The 12,571-nt window shown below is 41.9% G+C and overlaps 1 protein-coding gene across 6 annotated transcripts in view; it reads right to left on the reverse strand.

Annotated features, from left to right (window-relative positions):
- Positions 1-12,571, reverse strand: part of PKD2 (polycystin 2, transient receptor potential cation channel) — a 30,015-nt gene that overhangs the window by 10,927 nt on the left and 6,517 nt on the right. For 4 of the 6 annotated variants that reach the window (XM_060278436.2, XM_088660530.1, XM_035112039.3 and 1 more), the window contains exons 3-14: positions 12,083-12,216; positions 11,185-11,435; positions 10,500-10,724; positions 8,512-8,740; positions 7,472-7,642; positions 6,370-6,551; positions 5,745-5,865; positions 4,080-4,178; positions 3,251-3,372; positions 2,553-2,670; positions 1,919-2,082; positions 6-153 (exon numbers count right to left, since the gene is read on the reverse strand). In XM_060278436.2, the coding sequence (XP_060134419.2) occupies positions 6-153; positions 1,919-2,082; positions 2,553-2,670; positions 3,251-3,372; positions 4,080-4,178; positions 5,745-5,865; positions 6,370-6,551; positions 7,472-7,642; positions 8,512-8,740; positions 10,500-10,724; positions 11,185-11,435; positions 12,083-12,216 (1,964 nt within the window). The remainder of the gene's footprint in view (positions 1-5; positions 154-1,918; positions 2,083-2,552; positions 2,671-3,250; positions 3,373-4,079; positions 4,179-5,744; positions 5,866-6,369; positions 6,552-7,471; positions 7,643-8,511; positions 8,741-10,499; positions 10,725-11,184; positions 11,436-12,082; positions 12,217-12,571) is intronic. The other 2 variants (XM_035112038.3, XM_088660531.1) reach the window with 1 other exon arrangement.

Below are 12,571 nucleotides of genomic sequence, written 5' to 3' on the forward strand. Positions count from 1 at the left end.
GTTACCTCTGTGACCCCATCAAGCAGCCTCCCCAGCACCTCTTTCCTTTTCAGTTTTGCTCTCTCCATGGCTTCCAGCTTCACGATGACAGCGTCAATCTTAGAAACAATGCTGCCAATGGAATGCTCCATGCGATCCACTCGCCGCACCAACCTAGAGCCAAACATATTTCCCCCCCCATAAAATATGGTTTTTATTTAAACAATGCATATTTTATTTTGACTAGAGATTTAATGATCAAGCAAATCATGTAATACTTGTTAGGAAAAAGCCCCTCTGCCCTAGTGGTCTACTGCATTGATCAGTCTCTTGCATCCCCAATGAAAAAGAAGTATAAGAACAGGGAGAAACCCCGAGGAGCCGCAGTCAACCGCGGTGGTCAGTATTGAAGCAGTACCTGAATCAGGGAAGCCTCACTTTGAATTTTGCCTTTGACATGGACCTATGAAGTGGCCTTGGGAATGCCACTCCCATTCAACCTCCCATTTTTAGTAATGTAGTGGCCAACCTTGCAGGGCTGTTATGTGGATTTCAACAGTTTAATGCATGTGAAGTACCTTGATTAATAAATCCACAAATACATGGTTATTTGATTACGGTGTGTGTCAAATGCTGCACACAACACTCCACAGACCATAGCAATGGGAGCCACAGCGGCTTTGCATGACAACTGTCCTCTGGAGCACACAAGAGATGCCACTTTTAAATTGAGAAAAACAGCCAGGAGTTCATGCTCTCTGGCAATCCCATAGTTCTACTGCTGAATATACAATAGCTTTGATTAAAAGGGAGGAAAGGCACCATGCAATGTTCTTTGAACATTCATAATCAAGTAGAATTCCCCTATATCTGGGCATCTCAGAAGACAAATCAATCAGTCTTACACGTACTGCTGTGGAAGGACACTAACAGCAGCAACCCAAGAACCTTTCAGCACCTCGCTCAGAATGACTAGGCAACAAAATCAGCAGCAATCATCTCCTATGCTTGCTGGCTGCTCATATAGCTACAACCCTATGCAAGGCTTTGCAACACACAACCAGAAAGACATCAAGATTAGAGAGGGGTCAGGATACTCAGTGTTTTAGCTTATTCTAGCAGGATGACAGCATAAATGCATGGCTGTCCAGAAACAATTACCAGAAACAATACTCCCACATTCCTTTGCTGGCTTAGTCACAGGACGGCTCATTGTTACTACCCATCTGTATTTAGTGTTATTTCCCCTTCTGTTTTCCACTGGAACAGAAGCATTTTCCCTCAGATATTTTTCAGCTGGATTCCCTCACATTTTGTTCCGAGACTGAAGTTTCCAGAGGCAATAAAGAGCCAGCCAAAATTCATAAATCAGAGATGGGAAGAAGGTACAGTGATCCACCAATGGAACTCTGAGCAATTTCTGACAACTGCCTTCTTCCCGCACCTTCTCCCAAGACAAATCCAGCACTCCATTGCAAGCAGAAGCCTCATGCCCCGCTGGTCTGAATGCAGGCTGTTTTTTTACATATATAAATGCTGAAAACAAACAAAAGCAAAACCCATGAAGATCCTGATTATAGGAACTCTTGCCTTTGATGCTAATGCCCACCCCCAAGTAACAAATTCAAGTCTCTCTCACACATACCCACACCCACCCGACAACATGTGATGGAGGACCACAGTTCAATGTTAAAGCATCTGTTTTGCATTCAAAGGTCCCAGGATTCAGTTCCCAGAATCTCCGTGTAGGGCTGGGAATATCCCCTGCTGGAAATCCTGGAGGCTGCTGCCAGTCAGTGTAGACAAGACTGAACCCAATGGACGACCAGTGGCCTGGCTCAGGTTGAGGTTGTTTCCTAGGATGCATTTCAAAAGGCATACCCAGAACTGTGTTGGACAATGACATTGTTTTAAAACCCCCAAAACTCCTAATACTAACACTTGAAATTCTTCATACGAAACCCCACTCGAGCTGCTGCCTCTCCTCCGGGAGCTGTGTCCGCTGTCGTCATCGTCGTCCTCTTCAGAGTCATCCAGGCTTCGTGGGAAGCTACGGCCACTCAGCGGACGATTCAGAGAGCTTCTGTCTAACTCCAAGTCCTCCTTTGTGGAAATAACAAAGGCTATAAGGTTCGTAGGGCAGGCACAATATCAGAAATACACAAAACTCTCTTTCCTCCCGAGCTTGTTACAACCAGGGACCCATGCTTGCCACAAACTGAAATCCAAAATTCTGCCTAAGTGATTATTTGAGACAGCTTCCTGCAGCATTATTCCACATGTACTTTGTGTCTTGCCATTTTTACCTTCTTTATTCTGAAACCAACGATGGCATTTGTGGCTTGGCAAGGCCAAACGTAAGGCATCGTTCTACTCTGCCTTGCACGGGTCTAACACCTCCACAAGCAGAATACAGTACAAATGGAGCAAGCAAAAATAAGATAAAACTGCTTCACTGAAAGCAAAAGCAGTAGCTTGGTTCATATAATCCAGACTTCTAATAGCGAATACAGATAAAAACAGTATTTGTTCATTTCAAGAAGTCGTCCCGTGGTATTTAAACCATAACTCACCCTCTCTTTTTCCAAATCATCTCTCATTTGCTGATGCTCCAGCTCAGTCAATTCCTGATCTCCATCTTGGTCATACTTTGTAAAGATGGCTTCAATCTCAGCATCAGTGTGTCCCCTTCTGGAAATAAAGCACACACACAAACAAGCTTCAACAAAAGGTTGCCAAAGGATGCAGGGTAGGAGAAGTTAAACATTATGCATGAACAGACACAAATCAGCAAATACAGTTATATAACTGCTCCTTGTATCCATGATGTTATTTGCTATCGCTAGTACGTCTAAAATTGGCACTCCATACAAAAATATCCATTGGAAAAAGATCAAAATCCACCCTTCTCACAACAAAAGGTTGGTGAAATTAATTACTTCTTAATGCTCTATGTGGAAAGCAAGTTCAGGATGTTGAAAAGGCTACTCACCACCATTGTTCTTGAACTATGGTTACCAAGAGCCTTTTGCTGGGAGAGTACAGTGGACCCTCCCGATACGAACTTAATTCGTTCTGGGGTTCCGTCTGCAACCTGAAAAGTCCGTATCCAGAGGCGCCACTTCTGCACACTTGCAGCACGATAGAGCGCTTCTGCACATGCTTGTGCGGTGAAACCCAGAAGTATACTTCTGGGTTTGCCGCATTCGCAAGCCGAATGATACGTAAGTAGAGGTACGACTGTATTACAGAGGAGGACAGTCAAACTTACCCCTTCAGGTCTTGCCGCAGTTCATCAAAGTTCAATTTGCCTCCGCTTTGTCGCAGACTCTCTGAAATGTCATCAACTGGTGTTTTTTTAAGTTTTAATTTCACCATGGCTTTAGTGTAACCCTGAAATAGGAAATACAGTCCGTATATAGTCAAAGCTTTAAAACTTAGCAGCATATGCTAGAACTGTGTATTTTTTATGGATGCTTTCCTCTCACATTACCTTTGGTTGATGCACTGAGCCCCCTACTTCCACATCAGGTGATCAACTTGGGAACGTTTTGTGTGGCAAAATGCTTTCGAACTGGCCTGCGACCTGTACATTGCGGCTTTCTAGTCTACTGCTAAAGAGATCAATGACAATCTTCTTCAGCTGTTCTGCTTACTCACATGAAGATAATGACTTCCCAGGGTTCTAACATGCAGGGAGGGCCTCCCCACTTCAGAAACTTGCCCTCCCACCTGTGGAGGACTGTAAAGGAGAGTGATGCACTGGATGGGGAAGAGACTGTCAGCTCTCCCTACCAGAGATGGAAACCTTGGACCCTCTAGATGATGGACAGCTTCCATCATCCTTGATGGCTATACAGGTTGGAGTCGATGGGAGTTGAGAGTCCAACTGCTGAATGGCTACAAGTTCCTTATCCCTGACATGTCCTAGGAGCTGGATTCGGGTACCATGTTCAAATATGATTAAAAAAAGGAATTGGTAAATTAATTTGCCAATCAGGACTTGGTAAATTAATTCTCTAACCATTCTGAAGGGGCTCTGAGCTCCTTGCTTGTGCTGTAAGGTCAAGGAAGCAAAAATATATGTTAAATGTCTTCACCTTTCTTATAAGATCTGACAGTTCCATTTCAGATTTCTGCTGTGCCATATCCGATTTGACTTCAGAGTAGGTATCATTGATGATGGCCAAAAACATGTTCTGTTTAAGACAAAGTATTTTAAAATGCAGCTTGAAGAACAAACAAACCCAAAGCCTTTGACTTCATTAAAATATAGTTACTGAGAGTATGCTAAGATTAAGTTTTGTAACTTTCAAGGAAAAAGACAAACTCTGTCCAAGTGAGAGGCAAGGGGAGCTGGAATAATGAGGGTAATTTGCAACAGCTCCATCAGAGCTAGTTGTTCCTTATCTTGTCCTCTCAAAAAGAGTGAACATGTCTTATTAGGATATAATATATAACCCTCTGGGGTCAAATGCAAAAGAAAAATAAAATTAGGCCAGGCTTGCTGCTCCCCCTCCCCCTTTCAACATCACCCACACTGACCAAGAGCAGTAGATGTATACTGTAAATGGCCCCGTGATCCTTGGATGAAGCATGGTGTATAAATATAGTAGATATAACAACAACAACAACAACAACAACAACAACAACAACAATGGACAACAACAACAACAGGCAGTTGCATTCATAGCCATAGCTCATTTCCACAAGGCTTTGTCTCAAAATAACAGCTCCTGAACTGATTTTAGTTTTGGGTTTATTTTGAGTTCAAACTGAGCTTGGGAAGAATGAATGCCTCTTGACCCACCTCAGCTGAAAAGTGCAAGAAGGACATGGACAATAGGGAGAGGCTGTCATCTCTATAAAGTGTATTTCACAATGCAATAATGGAATGCCGCTTGGACTACTGCAATGCGCTCTATGTGGGGCTACCGTTGAAGGTGACCTGGAAACTGCAATTAATCCAGAATGCGGCAGCTAGACTGGTGACTGGGAGCGGCCGCCGAGACCACATAACACCTAAGAGACCTACATTGGCTCCCACTATGTTTCCGAGCACAATTCAAAGTGTTGGTGTTGACCTTTAAAGCCCAAAACAGCCTCGGTCCTGTATACCTGAAGGAGCATCTCCACCCCCTTCGTTTAGCCCGGACACTGAGATCCAGCGCCGAGGGCCTTCTGGCGGTTCCCTCACTGCAAGAAGCAAAGCTACAGGGAACCAGGCAGAGGGCCTTTTCGGTAGTGGCGCCCAAGGAGATAAACAACTACTTGACATTTAGAAAACACCTAAAGGCAGCCCTGTTTAGGGAAGTTTTTAATCTGTGATATTTTAATGTATTTTGCTATTTGTTGGAAGCCGCCCAGAGTGGTGGGGGAAACCCAGCCAGATGGGCGGGGTATAAATAAATGATAATAATAATAATAATAATAATAATAATAATAATAATAATAATGCAAAGCAGTCACAGTCTCACATTCCAGAAACTGAATAAGCTTGTAACAGATTGGGGCAGGATACTTGTGCCTGCACTTCCCCAGGGCCCCATGCACATACTGTCAAACCGTACAACTGTTACTTTTTGATAGTGTGGAATATATTATCATGTGGACATACACAACTCAGAAACTGCACACTGTTAAGGCCCTTTGAGTATTAGTCGTATTGAAGTCCAGGAAAGATAATAAAACAAAACAAATAAAATTCAACTTGAGAGGATGACGACAATAAAACAAAAATGTCTATGAATAAAATGGTTACATACCAAAAGAATGAAGAACATAAAGAACACAAATGTAGTGAAATAAACTGGTCCCAAAACTCTGTTAGCTTCTTCAATCTCTGTAAAGTCAAAATCTCCCAAGAGGATGCGGAACTGAGTAAAACTTTAAAGAGAACAATGCAGTTTTAGCCAATAGTTGAGTAAGTCTCACAAAACTGATTCCCACCCCCTTTGTATTCTGGCAGTGGTCTACAACATTCTTTTCAACACAGACACAGGTGGCTGGTAGCAACTGCCTAAACAAGTCCAGCCACAATGCAAATATATCTGCAAATATTAAAGTATTTTATGGATTCTAAAAGTTCAGTTGGTCACAGTGTGGTGCTGATAATGCCAAGATTGCAGGTCTGATCCTTATATGGAACAGCTGCATATTCCCGCACTGCAGGGGTGGACTATATGACCCCCAGGGATCCCTTCCAACTCTACAATTCTAACTTTTGCATTAGGTCGGAGAAATTTGATACTAGAATTTTCAAAATCCACAAGAAAATCTTCACTAAGACAGAATTTTAGCAATGAATTTGTTGCAATCGATCTTCTGTGTCTGATAAGGACATTTGCTAAACCACTGACAGCCTTTTAAAGATTCTATTGTTGTACTTACACACTGTCCTGGAAGGTACTGAAATCATCAACTTGTGCACCAAACACAAGGTAAGCTAGCTGAGCATAGGCTATGAAAATGATGAAAAACATAATGGTAAACCCAAGAACATCTTTGGCACATCGCGACATCGTGGTAGATAACTGGCTCATTGTTCGGTTGAAGCTGATAAATTTAAAGAGCTGTCAAAGAACAGAAAAATATTTCATGAGCTGGGTAATTGAGAGTAGGAAACAGGGAGAAGAATTAGGCTGCTAAATACTGTAAACCACAAAAGAAGGAATATTAAACAATTCTGTAGGCTTGTTCAGACATATTGCCAAGCCACGCTTTGTACTAATCATAGACGGACTCCAATTCACAATGTGTGTTCCAGGCAAAAACACGCAAACCATGTTTTTTGTGGTTTTCTTCTTCTCCTTCCTTCTCTGTGATTCCCTGGATTCTATTCTAAACAATAGAAGCCAGTCAAACTTTGCAAACCATGGAGTGGTGCAGAGTCTATACCAAGCCCTTGTTTGCTGAACCTTTAAATCATGGATTCAGGTCCTGGTTTGTAAGACACTCACAAACCACAGTGGATTAGAGCGTATTGGTTCAAAAATTATGAAAAATGATATCTGACCCTTACAGCTGAACTATTTCAGAGTGTGGTATGACAGTACTGTAAAACAAAGTTCAAAGGAACTCTCTGCTAGGTAGCACAAGACACAAGTCTTGATGACACGAGTAGCAGAAAACAGTGTTGTAAGAAGTCACTTGGAAACGAGATTTATATTTAAATCTAATTTTCATATATTTTAATCATTCTTTCAAGGTAAAAAGCAGGTGGTCTAACCAACTGAGTTTTCTCTTCCTTTCTAGCAACAGCTTTCTCGGATCAACATTAGCTCTTAAAATATGAAGTTTCAAAAGCAACTTTGGATTTGATGGATTTTGCCCTTGGTTTCGAATGCTCTCTTTCCTGCTATGAGTCTTATGGCAGGGTAGGGTGGATGTAAATTGATTTATCAAAATAACAAATACAAATTCCCTTAAAAAGATATTAATATATGGGATGAAATGCCTTCATTCACCTGAATATCAGTTAAGCATGAGTTACCTTAATCCAGACGAAAAACATGGTGACAGCTGCAATATTGTTGAACTGTGTTTGCCAGTATGCTAAAGGTTCAAAATTTGGGAAGTTATTTTGATTTTCCAGCAGCTCCTTCAGTAACCTATCCACAGCAGATGTTCGATATATATTAATTCCTATAGCTGCCACCGATAGCTGAGTGCGGAAAAAGAGTACATAAATTGTCACAGAGGAGGCGCTGCGACTACTCTAGAGTAATGACTCTCCAAACCGTTGCCTTTTCATGCTTTTATTGTGTGCAGGCTATTTACAGTGCTAGGGCTGTACAGGATACATGTTCTCAGTCTAGGTCAGAACCCTGGAATGGCGATTCCCGCGTTTTCTTCCAACATAAGAGTCTGGGCACCCCAAATCTCCTTCCGCGTTTCCTCCTGCGTAATTCCGGAACCGGAGGGGAAAAGGGTCTCCTTTCCATGTTTTCCTTCTCCCCCCTTTCCCCCGCTCTCTCTTCCTCTCTCACGTGCAACAGAGGCTCTGCTATCCTGCCAGAGTCCTGTCCCCTACTTCCTCCTCCCCCACTGGACTCTTCCTCCCCCCCCCGCTAGCTCCGCTGCTATTGGACGAACTGCTCCTCAAGATGGGCGGGGGCTCTCTGTACTGTTTTCCCCTCACATAAATATGGAAAATGCATCTTAAAAGAGCATAAGAAGAGCCTGTAACTCTTGTCCAGAAATCTTGTGAGACATAGAACTGCCAAGTCTTGCAATATCTCCCCCTCTCCCATTTCTATGGGATAACTAGAACTCAACCATCATGACAGCTCACCTTAGAGGTTTTCTTTCCCAGCAAGATGCAGCTGGGGGCAGCTACAGAAGCAGTGCACTGGAAGAGCAGATAGGCACACTGCCTCCTCATGCACAGGGGACTCACTAGAGAAATTACCCAAGGTCTGTGCGCATTAGAACTAGTGATTCAGCCCACTCTTCACATCAATCCACAACCACTTCTCCCAAAAGACAGCAGTGCGGCTATTGAAAGATTTGTAGCCCTTAGATCTCACTTACCACGATAATGAGAACATCAAGACAATTCCAAAGACTCCTGAAATAAAAGAGTCTGTGCATGTGAATTTCCAGGATTTCCTCCACCATGTAATAAAGAATAAAAAGACAAAAGACAATTTCGCAGGCAGCCAGGAAGAAGTCAAAAGTGGAAATGTAGTGGATCAACTTTACAGGCTGGAATTGCCAAGATGTAAGGAGACCTCCTGTTGGTGGGAACTCCACCAATAACCTACATTTTAAAAATAAATACATGTATAATTAATTCACCTTGTTATTAGTAGCAATTTGTTGTTTTATTGCTCAGGAATCCACCTGAAAGTATTTTTATACTGAAAGGAAATTAATTTTATAATAAATAAATGTTTGAAAGACAAGGCTTGGAAACAAACCAAAATGCAAGCAAGCAAGCTATATAAAGGTAAAGGACCCGTGGATGGTTGAGTCCAGTCAAAGGCGACTATGGGGTTGTGGCGCTCATCTCGCTTTCAGGCTGAGGGTAATGGGGCCAGCATGAGTAAACACCTTCTGTCGCAACGGAACACCATGTCGGAAACCAAAGTGCATGGAAACACTGTTTACCTTCCCATCATAGCAGTACCATCTACTTACACTGGCATGCTTTCGAACTGCTAGGTTGGCAGGAGCTAGGACAGAGCTATGGAAGCTCACTCAGTTGCAGGGATTCAAACCACCAACCTTCTGATCGGCAAGCCCAAGAGGCTCAGTGGTTTAGACCACAGCGCCACCTGCATATCATGCATTAATTTATTAAAATTTACAACCCACTCTTCAGTGTTCACCCATCCCAGAACAAGAAACATTAAAACACTACAGTAAAATACCCTTTTATTTAAATATAACTTAATGCAAAACAGAGTAACATCATCCATTTTATTGTTTTAATATTTTTTAAAAAGAATTTTTCTGCGCCGCCCTTGAGTATGCTGTACAGGAAATTATTTACAAACTAAACAAACTAAAAGGAGTGTTAGCGCCATTTAAAAGTTAACAAGGATGTTATCAATAAGAATTCCTACAGAAGTCCTAATGTTTTCATGAGTTTTAATCATTTTAAAAACTCCCTGTAAATGACTCTTTAATGCAATTTAAAATGAAGGTCTAGACTCTCATTTTACATGAATGCTCTTCATGCACGTGTATATGGGTCTGTATATCTACTGTATATAAAATTACAACATACACAGCTGTGTGGGAGGTGAAAGATGTGAACTCAGACCTCACTTTAATAAAGGAGGGTTGCTCAAATGCACCTCTTCAATTTGCATGTGAAAAAAGCTGGAAGCATTTGAACTCACTGGACTCAACTGTTCTTCAAATGTCATAAAGTAACTTCTTTTAAAAAAATGACTGATAACATTTCATTTTATGTCCCCTTAATAAAATTCAAGGCACAATTAACTCTTCAGTGTTCCTGCCAATGTGTTTGCACCATGCCACTTTTCGGCTTCTCCCCGCCCCAGTGAGCAGCGGTGAATTCACCTGCTGAGAGGTCAGAAATGCCATTCACTACTGCATACAGTGGTACCTCGACTTACGAATGACTCGACAACCGAATTTTTCGACTTACGAATGGGGCAAATGGCCGCACGCTTACGTATTTCTCGACATCCAAACGGAAACCCTGGCAGTTTTAGATAGGGTTTTTTCGACTTACGAATTTTTAGATGGGGCTGCTTCGACTTACAATTTTTTCCATTTCCAATGCATTCCTATGGGAAATCGCGTTTCCAATGGCGCTTTTCGACTTATGAATTTTTCAACCTACGAAGGTGCCTTCGGAACGGATTAAATTTGTAAGTCGAGGCACCACTGTATATAGTTTGGCTCTAGTTTTCATTGATTTCAATGGTAATTACTTCTGAATAAATATGCACAGGTGCTCTAAAACTACACAGTGAAAGTAGACAGTACCATCTGCTTCATATTTATAAAGGCTGTGTTCCAGCATCCAACAATTCTAGACTTACCTGATAATGCAGAAGAGATTGATGTTTGCATTGTACACCGAAAAATCTATAAATGTTGCCCGTGTGCCTCTATCAAGCCACAAGCTGTTCTTAAGGCCAAGAATTAATGCAGATGACTCCTCTCTGCTTCTGGACAGATCCTGATAATAGCCAGCTCCACTGTAAGTTGCAAGCAACCCCCAATGGCTGCTTCCATTCAGATCTTTTTCATTGGTATAAATCCAACTGAAATGCAAACGGAAAAGACACACTGAAGAAATTCTTTTCATGCATGTCTACTACTTTGCAGGAAAACCTAACTGTAAACTCTTAGGATTAAAAATTGACACAGAGGGAGGAAATTCCCTCTCAGCCTTTTCTCTCTCCGTCAAAATTAAACTGTTGTGGCAGACATGGATGCATCTGAACTATTCAGGAAGGCAGTCCCCCCCCCCAAATTTACATAGGCTGTTTATACGTTAGCAGACACAAATTAGTGGTTATGCGATCTCAGGTAAAATAGTGCTTTTATAGGGCCTACAGCACAGATTGAATGAAATCCAACCAAGTCCCTCCACCAAAAGAACACACCCCATTTGTGAGATGGATTCCCCCCTTCACCCTACAGCCTCCTGCATTCCCCCCCCCCCCCAAATCTGCTGCAGATTGCTAGAGCTGGCTATATTTATGTGAGAAAAATACATACGCGGTTCCATTGCGAGGCCCGAACGGTGCAGTGTCCTCATTACTCACAGAGTAAACATCAAAACAGTCTTTAATTTCATCTTTTAAATCTTCAGGTATTGAACACGTGCCATTCCTCACTTTCAGCTGTCGAATGCGAGGCACTCCCAAAAGCAGGTTCTCATGGTAGATAAAACTCCTGTTCTCTGCCACGGTTCTGTTGTTGTACCACATCTCCCAGTACAGGCCATCTAGCAAAGGACCCTCAGTGAACTGAGACAGAATGCAGTTTCAGGGAAATTAACTCTTGCTAAGATTCTGCAGATTGTTGTTTTTTTTTAAGATACAATTTTATCACTGAATAATGTTTTAGAATAACATTATAGTATAACAATTGTTACCATTACAGTAATTGTTACCATTACTGTGTATATCTGTTCATACTATAGAAAACTACTCCTGTTGATGGCAAGAACTGTTCCCAGGCTATCCAAAGAGAAGCTTTTGTTTTATCCCAACTAACCCCACCCCACCATCCCACTATATATAAGGGTCTGGTGACTTCTGTTTCAGTGTATCTGAAGAAGTGTGCATGCACACGAAAGCTTATACCATGAACAAACTTAGTTGGTCTCTAAGGTGCTACTGGACAATTTTTTTCGACTGTGTCGGACCAACACGGCTACCTACCTGAATCTTATCCAAGCTAAGTCATCATTGTGCCACAAGAAATAAGAAGGTGAAGTAGTAGTAGTTTCATAACTGGCTTCTTTGAAAGGCTGGATTAAATCATCCTGCTAAATCACACATACCTTTCAACACTGCAATAGACTACTATTGCCTTTATTTATTTTTCTGAAAACACATCATGTACATATTATTTGAATATATTCCTGCTCAAAAACCAAATTCCACAGTACCTTCCAGAAGTCTTCCATTGTAGATAAAGTTTTAAAATTGGTCTTCTCCAATTTTGACACGGGTGTGTCTAGAAAGAGCTGTGACATCACCCTTGTGTAGTAGTACATATTCAAACTCACCATCCCATACGACACTGTAAACGCGAGTTGGAAGGGGGGGGGAGTCAAAATGGGTTTTTTTAAAAAACAACAACAACAACATGCAACCCATCATACAACCATCAAACATTATTTTTTTAGGCTGTGTTATGAACACAGTTTAATTCAAACAGTCTACGATTTACCTAGCAGACTCCAATGGGGTCTGGGTCTGATCCTATACTGATTCAGGAACGGGGGGGGGGGGGGAGTGCCCACAATCTTGTTGGAACCTGCCCGATTTCATGCTCCACCCAAATAAATGTGCTATAGCATCAGTGGCCCCATTACAGAAAGCCCTTGAGTATTGTAGCTTTCATCCTTTTTGACCCACCATTGAACTCAACCCTC

This window comes from Zootoca vivipara, chromosome Z1 (assembly GCF_965207765.1).
Source record: "Zootoca vivipara chromosome Z1, rZooViv2.hap1.1, whole genome shotgun sequence".
Lineage (NCBI taxonomy): Eukaryota > Metazoa > Chordata > Lepidosauria > Squamata > Lacertidae > Zootoca > Zootoca vivipara.